The sequence below is a fragment of the Pseudochaenichthys georgianus genome, chromosome 15 (genome assembly GCF_902827115.2).
Source record: "Pseudochaenichthys georgianus chromosome 15, fPseGeo1.2, whole genome shotgun sequence".
In the NCBI taxonomy this organism is placed as follows: domain Eukaryota; kingdom Metazoa; phylum Chordata; class Actinopteri; order Perciformes; family Channichthyidae; genus Pseudochaenichthys; species Pseudochaenichthys georgianus.
Window position 1 is genome coordinate 28,995,099 of NC_047517.1, and position 19,066 is coordinate 29,014,164.

General features: G+C 42.1%; 1 protein-coding gene across 2 annotated transcripts in view; it reads left to right on the forward strand.

Moving 5' to 3' along the window:
- The window catches only part of ctbp2a (C-terminal binding protein 2a), a 67,298-nt gene that overhangs the window by 4,730 nt on the left and 43,502 nt on the right, over positions 1 to 19,066 (forward strand). For both annotated transcript variants that reach the window (XM_071205586.1, XM_071205585.1), the window contains exon 2: positions 17,331 to 17,500. In XM_071205586.1, coding sequence (XP_071061687.1) covers positions 17,443 to 17,500 — 58 coding nt within the window. In that variant the 5' untranslated portion in view covers positions 17,331 to 17,442. The remainder of the gene's footprint in view (positions 1 to 17,330; positions 17,501 to 19,066) is intronic.

Here is a 19,066-nt window from a genome sequence, read left to right on the forward strand (position 1 = left end):
CTGGTTTTGTCTGCCCTGTTATTAAATATATCTTCAATTTACAATAATATACAACCTATTAAAGCAGCAAACATGACATTGTGAAACAAGTAAATGTTTCAAATGTTTGATTATACAAATTGCAGTCCATTAATTGTTGGGTCATTGACTAATTGCTCAACTAATCAACAATAACTAACTGTCAGTTTTCTAATGTAAAAGTTTAGTTTTTTGTACATAAACTCATGTTGACATGTCACAATACGAAAAGCACAGGTATAAATAGTAACATGAATGGTTGCGAAAAGACACCTGTGCAAGAAGATCCACTCTTACATTTTAAATGACTGTAGCCTTTAAAGGTGGGGTAGGTAATTTTGTAGAGACCAGCTCTAGTGCGCTAGAATTTGAAAATACACAGCCGGAAAAAATGTGCCACTTCCTTACAGAACCCCTCCTCCAACACACACGAACAAGCACATGACCAAGGAGGGCATGAGAGAAGTTTGTGCCCAGATGGAAGGCTGACAGGCAGGTAGGCCATCCAGTTACTTTAGCCGGGCCGGCGAAAACGATTAGTCGTGTTTTTTACAGAGCTACGGCTTCCACAGATGACATTTTTTAATTGATTTTTTGTCAAAGCACTTTAGATATTCATTGCTATCGAGATGTTAAGAGCATTCCATGGAATATAACAAAAAGTGTATCTCGAGCCGGTTTCTCAAACCTACCTACCCCACCTTTAAGCATAGTGAGTGTTGGTACAGTATGTTGTGGCTGCATACGTGTGCATTTCTCTAAATTAGTAACTCATTATATTATTGGAGAAAAGTGGTTGGCTGCAGTGGAGAATGTTTACTGTTCCCTGTATTTATGACCATGGGAGTTTGCTCACACCACTTGGCTGTCTAATAGCCTCCCACCTGGCATAACCCATCACACTGGAGTCCATGCTCCTCCTTAATGACTGGCTATTTTCCTCCAAAGAAGTCCTAATTGCTCTCAACTGTATGCATGGACATTATGCCGGAGATAGATCGAGGGGGGGGGGGGTGTATGAAGGGGCGTAGTTTTCAGATCTAATAGGGATGTAAAACACTCGCTTTCAAAGCATGTGTATGTTTCTTTGCCAGCATGGACAAAATGAGAGTTGATCTTCTCCCACTCACCTCCCCTTCCTTCACTTGGCAAAGGCAGAGCTTTAAACACCTGCCATTAACTTTCATGCAAACCACAGAGGATTAGGAATGAATAGTGGCACCCTCTTCCAACTATGTGTGCATGTACATGTGTGCCTGCGTTTGTGTCTGCGTGTCACTTTAGTAGGAACTAGCAGAGACAAAGCACCATCTGCACACAGCAGGCTGTCCTGACTGCCTGCTCCTCTCTCTGGGCAGAGAAGAGGCTCTCTGTGAGCATTGTTATGAAACCAACTCTGCTGCTGCTGCTGCTACGCTGGTTGTTAATGCTGACAGCTAATAATGTCCTCCTGGGTGACTGCCTTGCTGTAGCTAGAGAGAAAAGACAGAGACTAATGAAGAGAGGCAGGAAGTGACGAAGGGAGAAAGACAGGAACGGATAGAGAGGAAGATACTTGTGGGGTGTGCAGCTCTGAAAGTACAAGCATATGTATTGTGATTTAGTTCCTCATTCTTTTCTTTTTTTCTTCCTTCCTTCTCGCTCACTCCTGCCTCAGCGTCTCAGGAGGGAGGTGGGCATGAGGAGGGGGAGGGGGAGGGGGAGGAGGGGGAAGGGGCCCATTGTGTCTCTGCAGAGCCCATATTCCAGTCCAGCTGACATAGACTTGTGTCAGGAGGATCCATCCTGCTGATGTGAGGCAAGCTATAAAGTGAAAGAGATGTCTAAAATGCTGAAGTGGGCCCTGGCCAGGGGAGGGATGGCTCTGTTTGTTTGCCATTCTGCTGAGCACCACTTCACAGAGAAAGCGTTCGGCACCAAAATTGCTGACGGGGAGAAAAGGGGGAAAAGAGTTGGTGTTGGGGTTTTGGGAGTCACTTGTGGGCACACAGAGCTTTGCCCATTGTGGGGCTTTCACATTGACATTTGGACATGGTGATGGGGGGGAATAGTTAAAGCTTACTTTTTTTTGCAGCTGTCTCCTACAACACAAACTGTTTTGCCACTCCTCACAATCCTCAGAGACAGCAGTCATTGAACCTCCCAGCCACATGAATATGCATGATAAGTCTGCTTTCTTCTCTGCCCTCTGTGCGGTGTTTTTTCTCTTCACCCAGAGACCTGTCGTGTTGTGTTTGATTGGCCTTGACATTTGAAAAGGTCCTTGAATGATACAAAAAAAAGTTGTTTATGACAACTGGAGAACTCTCCTTGCAGCAGAGTGAAATGGCATTTTGAAAGGAGCACAGCTCCTGCATATTGAAATGCTAATGGCTCTGTGAATGTGCAGGCTAATTTGAATCTGGAGTAGTGCAGTACACTTTCAGTATGCATGCATTGCACACTGTCTGAGTGCTACTTCTAATAGATCTGAAAGGTGCATCAGCTCATTTTATTAACTGATTATGTGGAGTCTGAAGTTTAAAAATGATCACTTTTCTTTATGGCAGCATTGAGATTCTCAACACAGAGGCACAGAGAATGGACTTGTATCCAACAAACCTCAGGGAAATCTTTTTTTTCTTTTTCTTACAATCTGGCATCTGTGGTATATTATCACGACGGTTATGATGCAGATAAAGTTTAACAGCTTGTTTTACAAGCTTGCTGATGCTGTGTAGGCTGCTCATCTCAGATGTGGCCCCTGGGGCTCTGGCTCGGCAGCCCTGTAGTGAGGCGTTGAGACCTTGGTTTATTATGAGCTGTTTGTTCCCAGTAGCCATAAGTGCTATGGATCTCTCACTGGACTTTGACCTACTAGTGAAATTTCTGCTCTCAGAGCCCTGCTAGCGCTCTAGTTTTGAGTTTGTATGGACACATTTTAAATTCATGATGTCAATAGCTGAAATGTATTAAATTTGAGTCAGTTATCGGACATTTGACTTAAATCATAGATGTGGAATGCTTTGTATTAGTATCACTCTCAATAATAGTATTATTAAGTGATTGTTTCATTTGTTCAGGCAAAGTTGTAGTTAAGGGGAAAGAAGTAGGATGTCATCGGTGTAATTCTGGATTTCTAAAAAGTAGAGATGTCCCAATCCGATCACGTGATCGGGGATCGGAGCCGATCACGTGATTTTCAAAAGATCGGAATCGGGAGACATTTTTTTATAAAATATTTTTATTATTTTATTTAATTTTACAAAACAAAAAAGTCCATGTTGACGTCTTAGGCTGCGGCCCCACGAGGACGAAAACGGCTAAACGCATAGGATTAACGCAAACGCAATCGCAAACGGCTTCCGTCCACATGCAATAATTATCCGGATAGTGTCTGCCCACACGAGACCGCTCCGTTTAGCTCCAACCGCTGGAGAAGCTGCAGTACATATGCAGGAGCCTGTAGGTGGCGCTGTAACTTCCTCCACAAAAGCAGCGAAGAAGAAGGTTGTCATGGTTGCCCTTCTGTTTATTCTCCGCGGTGGGGGCCGAGGGAACCGGGCAGAGTTTTTCGCCAGTCAGCGTGTATTAAAGTTGAAATCTTCCGGACAAAATGATAAAAGTGCCGGTCAAAGGTCTTCTTTGTTATTTATTGAGCTTTAAAACAAATGAATAACGACTCTATATAATATAATGATAAAATACACGGAGCCTCTCTTTTTCCTCCCTCTCTTCGGACAGCGCCAGTGTCTGTCTCATGCAGCAGCTCATCCAGTAATCAGTGACCCGGCCGACTATAAAAATAAACATATTTATAACTAGTTTAGGGAGTTTGAGAGGTAATTAAAATAGCTAAGGGTGATGATCTGACTTGAAGTGTGTGTTTTGCTGCAGAGGGAGGAGCTGCAGGTGAGCAGAGCTGCGTGTCTCCGTCCTGTCAGATTAGACTTCACTCGCGAGAGAAAGATAAATAATCTGAATTCAGGGTGCAGTTTACTTTGACGTGGGGGTGAGCAGCAGAGGTGGGGAGAGGCGGGGCTATTGCCTCATCATTATTGCTGTAGATGTTGCACAAACAACTGTAGCATGGTCAATAGCGTCCGGACCACGATAGCAACTCTGCGATCCGCCATTGTTGTTGTTGTTGGTGGCGAAACACTTCAGCACTGGCGCGGGGTAAGCGGAGGTGAGCAGAAGAGGTGGGGAGAGGCGGGGCTATTGCGCAATCACTATCAGTGATCTGAAAATGTCCGTATAGGGCGCACACACGGAGCTGTTTGACCCCCCAGAGAGTGGCGTATGCATTTCTATCCACCTTGGGACCCGTTGTCGTTTCCTCAGTCGTTTAGTGCCATATTCGGTCGTCCTCGTGTGGCCGAACGGTCTATATGACACTAAACAGTAACGCAAACGACCAAATTCGTCCTCGTGGGGCCGCAGCCTTAAAGTCATCCTGAGGCCTTCCTCCATTATGGACTTTTCAGCTCTTTGTGCACTCAGAAGTCAGCAGTTTGAAAACCAGCTTGCTTTCTGTGAGTTTGTGTGCCAAAGTTTAGTAAGTAAGTTTAACTTTGACATGAAAGATTTGTATGGGTTACTACCCCCGCAAGAAAATCCATTGATATTGGCGATTATTATGTTGCAGTAATTTTATTTTACTTTCACTGTTTCAATGCTTGTGTTGCAGGGTTCTCGGGCCAATAGGATAACACAACCTTTATTTTAGGGATGCACGATAATTATCGGCCCGATAATTATCGGTCCGATATTAGGAATTATGACGTCATCCCGATAAACCCGATACCAGTATTAATAGCCCCGATAATATACAATATATTTTTTGGGTAAAAAAAAAAAAAGAAATACTGCGGTGTGGGTGGATTGGGATGAGGGGCGCTTGTTTTTCACTCGGCTCCTCCTGTTTTGCCAGTACTGTGGTATTAGTGGTTTAGGAAGAGGGGAGTTCTTCTCAAATCCAGCGCTCCCTAATACTTCGAACCTGATCAGTCACCTGAAACATTGCCATCGCTACGATGGTGTGTTAAAAGCATACGAAGACAATAATACAATACAAAGTGTGTGTGTGTGTGTGTGTGTGTGTGTGTGCGTGCGTGTGCGCGCGCGCGTGCGTTGGAGCTATGTGCAACTCAAGGCATATGCTCGAACCGGAGCTGCCTGGACGCTGCAATCATGTTGCACACTATCCGTGCTGAGTGTGCTGACTTTTCGTACTATGTCCCGCTGTCTGGCTTCCTGCATAAAGTCAAGTGCTCGGCGCAGTTGTGGCGAAATGTCGCTCCTCTGTTTTCATTTAAACAGCTCCTTATATCCGTTAGCGCAGCTAGCTAGCACCAGATGCTAACAACAACAATGCACGTAAGGTCTCTCTCTCGCTCGCTCGGGCCACACACACACACCCTCCCGGTCCTCCAGATAGCCAGCCGGTGCCTGCCGGTGAGCGTGGAAGTGTGGTCTGCCACAAGCGGGCGGCAGGAGCGGGGCTGTCAGCATCAGCTTGTAGATGGTATTTTAAACTCGATGCACTCTGAAACTACGGGGCGGCCAAGGAAAAAAATACACATGCGTTAATCGCGTTAAAATAATTAGTGGCGTAAACATTTTTTTATTATCGGTTTCAAAAATCCAATATCGTGCATCCCTACTTTATTTTGTAATGCCGTACATTTATCCTTGCGGTCCAGGTTAAAATGGCCTACACACCACACTTTCATGCATCTAACAGCCGCTTTGCTTGCATAAATACTGGCAGGAGTCCAAACAGGGAAATCTGGCAGATGTCCATGAAACCATTTGACTCCTCAACCACACTGTTAAATGAGAGGCTGCACTTCCCATTGATTTAAATCAGCATTGGATATCCGCATTGTTGCTGCTACAGAGCATCGTACGCGCACAGAAGCTTACACAATGTCACACAAAAGCAGTTATCTACTTGTTGCTGTACAGTAAGATAAACAGGATGTGCTGTGATCCTGATTCTCATCACTCATCTGTGAGGAAAAGTGGCATATTTTCTACTCCGTTGCAAGCAGCTGTGGAAGTGTTGACAAAGTGAGTGGCGGAGCTGAGCGATGGAGTCCTATCGTCTCAGCTATCTCTTTTATGAATATGGATATAACCAATGTTTGGCGTGCCCAAGGCTAATTCTTTGATTCCTGCTGCTGAGAAGCTCTGTGGGATGGTTGGCTTTTCAACTTCACAGCTTGTTCGCACAAAGACATGTTTGATTTTCACCCGTATGGAGATGTTTGAATCCTGATCCTGAACAAAAAGGATTTACTGTGGGTTAATGTTTGACGGAGCCACAGACTCTCAGTCCCTCCTACTCAGTCCTCTGTGTATTCCCCCCTCGGGACCCTGTGTGAGGTTAGAAATATGTGTCTCTGGGGTATTCAGACAGCTTTGGCAAATGCTGTTTTAAGGCATTATACACGTGTATGGTGCCATTTTCCAAAACCTATTCATTTTTTATACTACAAATCTGGCAGAGACATCACACTCTTTAATAAATATAGAACATTTCCTGAACAGGATTGTGTACTCGGACTGAAAGTGCATGTTGTTTTTTATTTATAGCTCCCAACATCTTTTGACCTAAGGTGAACATCTTTCCAATAATGACGTTTTGTGCCATCAGTAGATCGAGGAGTGCATTAGTACGATACCAGAGCTACAGTTCATTGGTATTGCCCTGTCAGGGGTTTTGCTGAAGCACAAGATTGATGTTTTACCTACAGCCATACTGAACTCACTGTTTAGAAAGAAAAAGAGCAGCATAGCCACATTTGAATGAAGAAAGAGAAAGGTCCTATTATCCAATTCAGACATGCAGTCACTGCTGGAAGATCTTCTCATGTTTGTCTTGATGTACCAAGGGAATTATTGGGTGCTCTATACACCAGTCACTTCATGCTGTTGTTACTATTGCAGATTATTTTGTTGTTATGAGATTTGTTTTTCATATTCATCTTGTCTAATGTGCAGTGAGAAAAGCTTTTCATTTCACTGCACAAAGTCTTGAACGGAGACTATATGTCTTAATATATTTGTCATGGTGTTTTCCCAAAATATTTGGAAATATAGCTTTTTGTTCCATATCTTACCCACTTGTTCGAGTCTTTTCTCCGACCTTTCTCTTACTTTCTTTTATGTAGGGTGCTATGTTCTCTTTCTCTTACTGTATTCTGAATATCAGTTGTGCATCCTAATCCGTCTGTGCCCTTATCTCTTTTCTATTTCCCCTCAGCTTCATCTCTGTGTGCTTTTACTCACAGGGGGCTGAGGGGCATGCTGGCTGGCTGTTTTGCAGTAATATCCATAGAATACAAGATGCTGTCCTTGGTAGGAAAGCATGCCGGTTTAACAAACCTGCCTGATGCACTCTTAAATATACATTAAAGCAGGGACACACACACATACCTGCACACACATAAAGAAATAGACACATGAATTTAATAATACATTGGCCCTATTATGGGCTGAAAAGAGATTACACCAAGCAAGGTACTCATCAGAGGGGGAGTAGAAAGACAAAGCCTGCTGTCATTGAAAAGAGCTCTATTCAGGTTGAACTGACTCAAGTATAACGCCTTGTAAAGGAACACTGGTTTATATGATGGTTTGCTGCTTTCCTGATCACAGTCGCTATCTCCCGTCTCGCTCCCCATCCTCGAGCCTTCCATGCTGGGCAGAGTTTTCTGAGCCCCCCCTCCCTGGAGGCTGGATGCAGCCAGACACCCACCTTGGCCCCAGTTCTCAGCCGCCACGTCTGTGTCCGTCTGTATATATATATATGTGTGTGTGTGTGGGCAGCAGCGTTCAGCAGTGTTCTCACAGCCCAGCTGAGACTGACAGATGGAATCATTTCACACACCGACAGAAAGGCAGGATACAGGAAGCTGGGGTGTGTTTAATAGTCCTGGCGCTGCTGTGGTTGGTATTAATCTAGGTCAGTGGCGTTCAGCTCACAGCGAGTCGGCCTCGGAGGCAAGCTTGGCTTTCACTCAACCCCATTTACCCAACTAACTTACAGTCTACTTACCTTCCACGTTGTTTGCTTTCAAGGTATTGTGAGTGTTGGGCAGATTGCTGCTGTTCCTGGTTTGCACCAATATTGAACATTTTGAAATGTTACCAAAAGTCATCAATTACATTACATTGCATTTAGCTGACGCTTTTATCCAAAACGACTTAGAATGAGTGCATTCGACCAAGAAGATACAAACTTGAAGAAAACAGAATCATATAAGTACATCAGGTTTCATAGAGCCAACACATTTCAAGTGCTACTCAACTGGCTTTAGATAAGCCAGTCCTTTATTAGTATATAAGTGCTTTGTTAGTAATTCTTTGTTAGTAATTATATCGCTCAAAGTGGAGTCGAGCTTTCAGTCTGTGCCGTAAGATGTGTAGGCATCCAGGCTGACCTTCAATCCACACGTGCAAAGGCAAACACTTCTTGTTAGACAGTTCCTTTATTAGGTTGTTAAACATTGTCATTTTTGTGTTGCAAACCAAAAGGCAGAGTTTAAAAATAAAATGTATGTAGGCCTGAGCCAATATGTGTACTTTTATAACTGTCCCCAAAACTGAGAGAACAAATTGTGTTTCATGCTTGGCACAGCAACATCTGCTCACCCTTTTTGTAAGCTACTCCTTTTATGAAAAGAGAAAAAACATTCAATAATCCATTATTAATGATGCAAATAGAAACTCAATTTCTAAACGTTGACATGCCAAAGAAAAACGAGGTACTTAATATGACCAAGTGGTTTAGGAAGCTCTCTCACTTGTAGTGAGGATTATATTTCTGTATAATGATGAACTTCCTTTAGAAAACATAAATTTGGGAGCAGAAGCTCATTTATAATATGAGCGTTTGCACTTACATCGTGAACTAATCTCTACAGTTAATTTGAAGTTTAATTGCTTTTACAGCTGTTGCATATGCATCAGGTGCTCAGTCGTTAATTGGTAGGAAAAGACAGATCATCGAGTTCAACAATTAAAACTGGCACTCACCAACCTCACAACACAAAACAAGTGTATCTAATTATACTAAAATTATTCTGAAGGGATTTGGTGGAAATTAATTAAATGATATATCACATAGAGTTCCTTCCAGTTTAAGAGTTTCTAAAACAGAACAAATGTATGTAAGGTACTAATCAAATAGGCCTTAATGATAACTTCAGGACAATTGAGTATTGACTCATATTTATTTATTTATTTTTACTGCATCCATGACAACATATCACTTGCCATCCTAACCAACCTTGTGTACATCCTTCTTAGCTGTGAGCATCCGCATGTCCTTAAATTGCTTTAATTATGATTTCTACCACTCATCACTTATTCACCATTCCTAGGCTGACCTTGAACAGAAGTGAGTCCAATTGTTACAAATGTATTTTGCTTTATAGGGTTAGTGTGTCTGCAGTTGTGTCTTCTTCCTGGTCGAATGTACTTATTGTAAGTCGCTTTGGATAAAAGCGTCAGCTAAATGCAATGTAATGTAATGTAATGCAGTTTAACACTCCATTCTGGTCTTTGTCACTCCAGATAAAAAAGATCTTCAACAGGAAATGGGAAAAGACAGATTTATTACCACAATAAAACCCTCTTGGACACGGCCTTTTATCTGTCAGCTTAAGTACCAGATGTTTTGGTGTGATTGCCTGTGTGCTTTTAGCTAGATGTGTGGTTTTTAAGATGAGTAAATCCAGTCTTTAGTCAACCAGGTAAAGATTAAAAGCAACCACATGATATTAAGCAAAGTGTTTTAAACGTTTTTGTCATTAAATTCGAGCATAGTCTGTTTATTCTTAAGTCTTCAGTGGCCTGTGTTGTGAAAAAACGAGCCAATTATTTCAGCGGAGATTTCATGCCAGACTTTGTTTTAGTTCATTAGATGTAAAGAGCTGGAGAGAGGAGGAATGCAGGCCACGCTGAGAGCCTCGCTGGGTTAGACATACAGGCTGCTGTGCACAATACTGTCACCATTATGCGTTTCCTTGGTGACTTAAACGAATAGGCATTATTACAAAATGGTGCATTAGCCCAAGTCAGCAGTTAGTGCTGCTGCAGTCTCATTTCGTTCAGAGTTGAGAGGAGAGAAAGATGGCGAGAATGTGAGAGGAGGAGGAGGGAGAGAGAGAGAGAGAGAGTGAGAGAGGGAGGGGGAGGATGGGACAAATGGTTCAGAGAAAAAGCAATGTAAAGGAGAAATGGGGAATAAAAAGGACGCTGTCTGCCAGAGGCTGACGGGACATTCAAAAGGAGGAAAAAACGATACATGGAGAGGCACAGATGGACTGACAGACTTGGGGAGGATAGTGATGAAGATGGAGAGGTAGAAAGAGGAGGGCTGTAATTGTCAGTAACTGGTGTATTTAGACAGGGAGGGTTGGAGGAATAAAGAGACTGGTAGGGAGGAGGGAGGTGTAAATCAGCAGTCTGAGCGACAGTTTTACGTGTCCCTCGGAGCCCAAACTATCCGATTAATGAGAGAAGGGAAACCTTAACCACCTTCCCCTCTCTGCCTCTTCTTTTTCTGCTGTCTTGCACTTTCAGGGACATAAATCATAGACTCTTAAGCAGTCACTTTGGGTAGCTGCTTCACAATTCTTCCTCAAAATGTTGACTGTAAGGCACCCCTGTGCTATGATGTGCTGCGGTATGTTGCAAATGTATTATCTTTTCAATTTACACACGGCATCTATTGCACGTCTGTCCGTCCTGGGAGAGGGATCCCTCCTCTGTTGCTCTCCCTGAGGTTTCTCCCATTTTTCCCTTTAAACTGGGTTTTCTCCGGAAGTTTTTCCTTGTACGATGTGAGGGTCTAAGGACAGAGGGTGTCGTATTGTCATACTGATATTCTGTACACACTGTGAAGACCACTGAGACAAATGTAACATTTGTGATATTGGGCTATATAAATAAACATTGATTGATTGATTGATAATGAGATTTTACTGAAGCTAGTTAGAATATTGAACCGCATTCCTCACAGTTGTTGAAGGAATTAGTCGACATTATGGGAAATGCGCTTATTCGCTCTTGCCAAGAGGTAAATGAGAATATTGATAGCACCGTCATGTTTGTTCAGTAAACATGAAGCTTGGGAGGCTGTGGCTCAGTGGATAGTGTGCTGGACTTGGAATCAGGGGGTAGCAAGTTCGAGTCCCACTGCAGTCAGCATGTCGTTGTGTCCCTGGGCAAGACACTTCACCCCAATTTGCTCCTGTGGGGATTGCCCACAGTATTGAATGTATCTAAGTCGCTTTGGATAAAAGCGTCTAACAAATGATATGTAATGTAATGTTGGGCCAACAATTTATTAGCTTAGTTTAGCATAAAAACAAGAAACATGTCGCCTGGCTCTGTCCAAAGGTACTAATATCACCCTGTCAGAACATGTGAAATGTGTTTAATCTGTGTAAGTACAGAAGCGTAAGAACTAAATGTTTGTTTTTCCCAAAACTTTTCCCTTTTTTAATAATGTGATGTGTGAAGTGCATGGCTGTCACATGAAGAGAAAAGATTGCACTTTTGAACAATGACTGATGGTAAAGAGTCAAAAGGGTTACTTCAGTTTATCCACAGGGCACCAGGTTTCCTTCAGCTTATTCTTTGACTACAAAGCCATACCTTCACAGCTCAGTCCCTTGTGTGTGTATGTGTGTGTGTGGTCATCAAGTTCACATAGTTAAACTAGTTCACTGAGGTCAAGGGCTGGAACCAAAAAAAGAAAGAGCAAGATGTTTTTCTTTTCTAGATGAAACTCCCCCTTTGTAATGAAAAGCCTCCACAGATATTTCAGTCAAACACGTGTTAAGACAAAGTCAAAGCTGAGGCTTAACTTCATTCTTTGCCTTTTCACCTTTAACCAAACCCACAGGTTTCTTAATCTGGCAAGAGGGCTCCTCTGAGAGATGGCCTCAGTCAGAAAAAGACCTCTTTCACTTTCTCTTCCCTCCCTCTGAGTCTTCTGTGCCATTACCAACTTAAACAAGATCTCCTGGGCTATGTACTGTTCATCACAAAAGAAGTGAAAAAGAATGAGCGTGAGTGAAAGAGATGTAACACACAGAGCTGAAAGAAGATATCTCTCTGAAGTGTAAAACTGTCTCTTTCTGCTAGTGAAATGTCTTGATGTAAGGGTGTAAGATGCAGAGGCACTGTTTGAATGCAACACTTCTTGGAGTGATGCAACAGCTGCAACAATGCAATGTAATGTGTCGCGCGGCACTCGAAATTATTTTGTGGCACTTCGATGAAAACGTTACTTCTGTTTGAGAGACACAGTAAAGAAGCTGTGACTAAATCACGTCTGTGTACGTCTGCTACTGTGTCCATCCATTTTGAAAGTGCATAAATAAGCTCTAATTGAATCATGTGAGTTGCATTTAGACGTCATGCTTCTGTAGCCAACAGTGCGGATTTCTAGTGGACTGAATGGGCTTTAAAGGGCTTTGCATCATCACATGAATTACTCTCATAATGCGTGCATGATTTATTTCTAGTGGCTAGTATTGCATGTTGCTGGAATGCTGGAAGGGAAAAAGTGTTGGTAGCAAGTTTTAATCATCACTGGGGAGTTAAGTGTTTCCTCTTACTGCTGGTTAAGAGACAGTTTTGTATTTGACTTGTCACTTCCTGTCTAACATGACATATCTCATCATGAATTATTCCTGACATCGCTGCAACTAGAGCTATTTTAAGTCTTGATTAATCTGCCTGGTATTTTCTATTATTAATTATTTTTAAATTCATACATGTTTTAATTGTCTGTCCTTATTTAACCAATGGTACACAACATATTCTGTTGCAATGATTTAAAGCGCCTTATATTCTCACTCTGGAAAAGCTTGAATCAATAACAAGTATTTGACATTTTACTGAATAATGTATTAACTCATGTATTACATTATTATTCAAACTGATAATTAATAATGTATTAGTCAGATAATTATTTCAGCTCTCGACATTTGATTTGATTTTAATTGTCAGTTTTATAAGGTGCAGAAGTTTGTTTAGGTGAAAATAAAGCACAAGAAAACTACATTGGCATTGAGTGGGCGGTGGTGGCGAAGTCAATAGGGACTTGGCTTGGCAACTGGAAGGTCACCAGTTCAAGTCCCGGCATGACCAAGTGCTACCGAGGTGTCCCTGAGCAAGGCACCGTTCCCCACACTGCTCCCCGGGCGCCGTTCAAAATGGCAGCACACTGCTCCTAACACTAGGATGGGTCAAATGCAGAGAAACAATTTCCCCATGAGGGATTAATACAAGTCCCTCTTTTTTTTTTAGAACATAACTGGTATTTTTAGTACAGGAACAACAGGGGGTTGCATTCACTGTTTGGGATACTTCAGGACAAACAAATAGACATTACTCTACAGTAGATGATCTACTGTAGAGATCCACTCTCTACACACTATGTAGAGTCACTCTGTAAACATCTTGATCTCATTCAGGCATTATGGCTCACTGCAGGTTGTGGTCACTGAGTCCAACAGTGCGTGCAATGCATCTAAGTAGAACGGGGAGATGTAATTACATGACAACCAGTGTTGGGCAAGTTACTTCCAAAATGTAATGCAGTACATATTACTTATTACTGTCTTTTTTAAGTAATACGTTGCATTACAATATTACTGTCTCTGAAATGTAATGAGTTACACTACTTTTATATTACTTTTGAGTTACTTTACCAAAATAACCGCAAAAGAATGGCTAGGTATTTTAAATGCTAACATGTAGTTTAGTGCAGTTAATGTGCAGCGAGGCGGTCATCATGGGGAAAAGAACACCCGACAGGCTGATCAGGGAACCCGACGCGAAGCGGAGGGATCTTGATGAGCCTGAAGGGTAAACACCAGGTTTACTAATCTATCCACAACATTTTTCTCTGGTGTCGGAATGTCTCGCGATGTTGGTAAATTCTTAAAAAACAAAACCCCATTTCATTTTGGGTTAAAATGTGTTGTAACTGCGTTACTATGAATTGTAAAGGGTAGTATATTACCCACATTTCATTAGTAATGCGTTACATTACAGCAAAAAGTAATACATTACTGTAACTCCGTTACCTTTGTAACGCGTTACACCCAACACTGATGACAACATTTAGCAACAAGTGGTATGAACTATGAACTGAATGTCTGATATCTTAACCTCAGGTCCTACTGTAGCTCGTAAACAACAGAATTGTATATATTTCTACAAAGATAAGACAACAACTTGTATTACTAAGAATATTGTGAGTTTTGCATCATTAACAAACTGTTCAAACAACAGTTTATTTTTTCACAATCTGACTTGGTAACATTCACAGACTTGTCAGAGAACCTGTGAACACAACTTCCCAGTCGTGCTGTGTGTGTGTGTGTGTGTGTGTGTGTGTGTGTGTGTGTGTGTGTGTGTGTGTGTGTGTGTGTGTGTGTGTGTGTGTGTGTGTGTGTGTGTGTGTGTGTGTGTGTGCACGTGTGCACACGCATGCCTTCTCCAGACAATCCCTGGAGTTGTGTGTCTCGGTTGTTTGCATGTGTGTTTGAGTGTGTGACTTTCCTCTCTTTCCCTTCCTCTCCTCCAGCACTGAGCACGTATTTTCTCTCAGGTCAATCCCCTTATTGTTAAGTTACATAACAGCACTTAGTCAAGCAACAATCGAGCAGCGGTGGGGCTAAGGGCTGCGGGATAACTGTACTTCCTCTCCGGCACTTCTCTGTCTGAGAGCTTCTCTCAAAGTTGCTGTTGACTTTTCAACCCCCTTAGTGCAGCCAACTTTCTATTTTCTCTGGCTATGAAGTGGATCTCCTTCTTGCACGAGTCAACATCTCTGGAGTTAATTTATGGAAATGAAGTCATGTATACCACATATTTGGGTTTTTGGTCAAATAGCTCTAAAGATGGTGGTGGGCTCTGCCATCCCTCCATGTTAAGACCATGAGTGGAAACAGAAGATGAGCATTGATCTTATTCAGAGAGTTTTAGGGGATATAGTCTTTCTAACATTTTTGGGAGGAGATATTCCTTCTAAATTTCGTATTGATTACTTTATTATTATATATTCAGTATTATCATTAACATCATTAAATCAGTTAATCCCAAACACATAAACCTACATTATATGTGGGTTACAGAACATGCACACCTCATTAAGTGCTCAGTGATATAGTCCAACTCATCGTTATATCTACAATACCCGAATTAAAGCTTGAATCGGGTCACGATGCTACAAAAACCCGTCTAATTCCTGTTCAAGCCCAGTTTAAACATAATTATTGCAGTTTTGAGGAAAATTGATGACTTTATAAATCTAGTGGATTGATAGAGCATAATTAAGTTCCCATCCTAATATTGTACTACGACATGTTATTGCACTTTTTCATTTTCACTATTTGTTGGCAGGCACCTGTGCGGCCTACATCTGCGTATCACTAGCCTGCATCACTGTATAGAGGCAGTTGTCAGTGAAGTGACTAAATGGCCAGATGCACTCATGACCCGTAGTGCTGCTGCTCATGCTCTCAGAGTAGGAGATGCCCATGCATGTCTCCTCCAGTCTATTCATAGCCAAGGCGGTGTGACCCCCCCGCCTCTTACTGACTGCTTCCTGCCGTTCCTCTTTCTCAATGACTTCTTCTCTGACTCCCACATGTGGGTCTTCAGCTCTTTACCTTGTGGAGGAGGCGAGCTGAAGCACAGCTGACTGCGGAAGAGAAATGTGTTTATCAGTGTCGGATAAAGACAGGAGCTCATAGATCGTTGAATGCACGAGTAATGTAACACCTACAAACTTTTTAATTCTCAGCTGCAGCAGCGCACCACCTCCTGCCGCAACAGCTAGCCAAATAAAAACACAACATCAATTCATAATTGAACCTCATTGCTTAGCCTGCCCTCCACTCCACCAAAAACATAACAGTTGTAATTGCAGTAACAGCGCAAATATCAATATATCATCGTATAAATACATCATCATATAGTAAAGTGAAAGCTGTTCCCTAAGTGCAGCACTCTAGGATTGGGCCCAGAGGCAATATGGAAATTGGGTATGGGTTATAAGTGCGGAAGTGCTGAAAAAGATACAGTTAGGATGTAGGAAGAGGATGGTGTCACAGCGTACTCATCCTGTTAGACGATGTTTTTCTAGTACTTTCCACTCCCTCCCACCAACCCCCTTTATGTCTTTATTCTGCTGATACAACCCCCTCCCGCCTGCTGACTAACTGACCCACATTCCTCCGTGTGACACGCTGCCCTTCGAGTGTGTGTGTGCGCGAGCGTGTGTGCAAGGCTACATTTCTGCTTGTCATCTTGTGTGTGTATGTGTTTTTTTGGGCCATCCCCTGTCTATCTCTGTCTGCTGCTTTCCCCCCACCCCCCCCCAAAAAACGGTGCCGTGTCCCTCAGGCTTCAGCAGGAACCAATTAGAAGATTGCTCTTTAGAGGAGCATCAGTCACAGAACATGAATGATTGGTAAAACGCCTCATTTACTCACTCGGTGGTTGTCTGCTTTTTCGCTGTGTTCCACTCGGTTTGGGGGCTCTGGTAGCAGAAGCGACATTTCTTCATTAAATTGGATATATGGTGCTCGCTGAGATGACACTCCCTCTAGTGGAGAGTCGACTCTGAGCAAGGTAAATGTCTGACTTTTGCAAGGCCATATGACTGATTCTGCTGAGATGGAAACAACTGTGTGTGGACGCTGTCAGACATTTTTAGTTTTTCTTAGTAATGCACTTTCAGGAAGTGACACTACATTTGTGGTGTTTTCTAGCAGTGACTAAACGTTTTTCAAACTTCCTCAGCTTCCGTATGAGCATGAGGTGAAATAGCATGTCTGTTAAAGCCACAGCTCATTTTACTACTATACTACAACAACAAAATATCAGTAGCTTTTAAAGTCAAAACTAGAGGTGTAGCTAAATAAATACCCAAACACTGACTCTCGCATTTCAATTACCATACCTTGTCTTTAATTTGCACAAATTACACTTTATTATAAATATGTTACATCAGCGCATCATTTAGTATAATGTGTCCTTTTCTGTTTGTTGTATATTGTTTTGTGCAATGTATTTTAATTGTGACTCCATGTGTACATTAGCTTCAGACATGTACATTAAATGGCAACAATTATGTACACTTTACAGTAAATTGTATCTTACAAAACAGTACATTTAAGTTATTAAATCACCTAAAATTCTATTAATAAACATAAATAACGAAGTTGCACGATTTCCTGGGAAGATATGTTACTGTAAGACTAATCTTTGTCCCATGCTTTCTTGGATTTCAGGTTTAAATCATTGTCACGCTAACAACTGGAGGGTTGGAGCATTTGAGACTTTAAGGAGGAGAAGGGTGAAAAGAAAAAACCAAGAGAAGAGAGAATTTGAAGCTGTGACGGGATGGCTTTGGTCGACAAACATAAAGTAAAACGCCAGCGACTCGACAAGATCTGTGAAGGTGAGACAGTGTCCGTTAAATCCTTTTTCTGCTTTTTATGTGGATTTGAGACGCTTGTTTCACTTTATTACATCACTGGAAATGAACTATTTTGGTTGTGGGATGCTTGTGTTTTTGTGTGTGTACGTGCAACGTTGAGTTTTAGTTCCACAGATTTATGTCAAAGCTATAAAAGACTCACCCCACTGTTATATGGAAATCTCCACCAGTATTTAAGCCTTTCAGCCTGCTGCTTCAAATTCAGTGAAAAGCCAGTGGGATCTTTTGCATAAGTGTGTTTGTGTGTGTCAAAAGGGAGCCTTGGGACCAGCCGAGGCTCCAAACTTCAGCTTTGAAGGCTGCCTAGGAGGGAGAAATAGTGTGTGTTTGTGTGTCTTGTAGGGGTGGTTGGGTTGATGGCTGAGTGAGGCTTGAGTTTGTTGCTTCCAGATTGCTGGAGAGATGAAGAAGGGAGAGTTTGAAATAAAGTGAAGCACTCCTCTGAGCTCTTGGATTGATTATAGCGGGTAGTGGGATTGATTTTTGTGTGTACGTGCATTAATGGTTGTGTGTGTGTTTGTGTGAGAAAGACAGCAAAGATATTATTTTTCCTCACTTATTTCTGTACCTAACCCCTGACACGAGCCGCTGAATGTGGATTTGTGCCACATTTCCAATGCATACTAAAGCATGGCTCTACTTTCTCTTTTCTATTAGTAAAGGTTGTGGATAGATACCACCTCGTAGTTCAATGCAAGCTGAGCCGATACTGGAAAGTGAAATTAAAACCATGGCAACCACTTATTGGTCAGAGCAAATCACCACAAACCCGTCAAGCAACTGTCAATTGTAACCATAATTTTTTTTTTTGTACACTATTAACCCAGATTTTTGAAAATGGCAGCCCACAAAACTATGCTTGGACAAAATGCAGACGTTCCTCCGTTCGGTTGCTGATTTTAAAAGGAGTATTGTAGATGATGTCAAGGAAGTTTCACAAGGCTATGTTGTGGCCATCGGCTGAGAACCCAGGCTAAACTAAATGGGGAATTTCTGCACTGAAATGGTGAGAGAGTTGAGCCAAACCTGCAGTGAAATGAGGCATTAGTGTGTGTACGGAGGTCCAAATATTTAGCTTTTACACCAGCATGTACCCCACTGTAAAATACGAGATTATTCTTTTGTGTTTTTCCGTTTGTAACGTGGGTAAAGCTGCTTTCCACCAGATTCTATAACTCTCAAACTCTCTTTGAGGTTTGTTCAGCAAGTTAAACAGAAACGAAGGAATCGGATAAAACTAGGGATGTCCCGATCACCTTTTTTTGCTCCCGATCCGATTCCGATCATTTGATTTTGACAATTTGCCGATACCGATTTTTCCCGATCCGATCTTTATGCAATGCATTAAGAAAAAAAAAAGGTAACAGATAACGGCTGGTCATCCAATGCGATGAATTCAGCTATCTAGTTATTTGTTTGGCCTTTTCACTGTTCTGGGGCAGTTTCTCTTTCCTTTTAAAAGTCTCTGAAAGTGTCGGTTGTTTCAGTGCCGTTACCTGAGTGGCCGCTGTGTACTCGCCGTGTTGT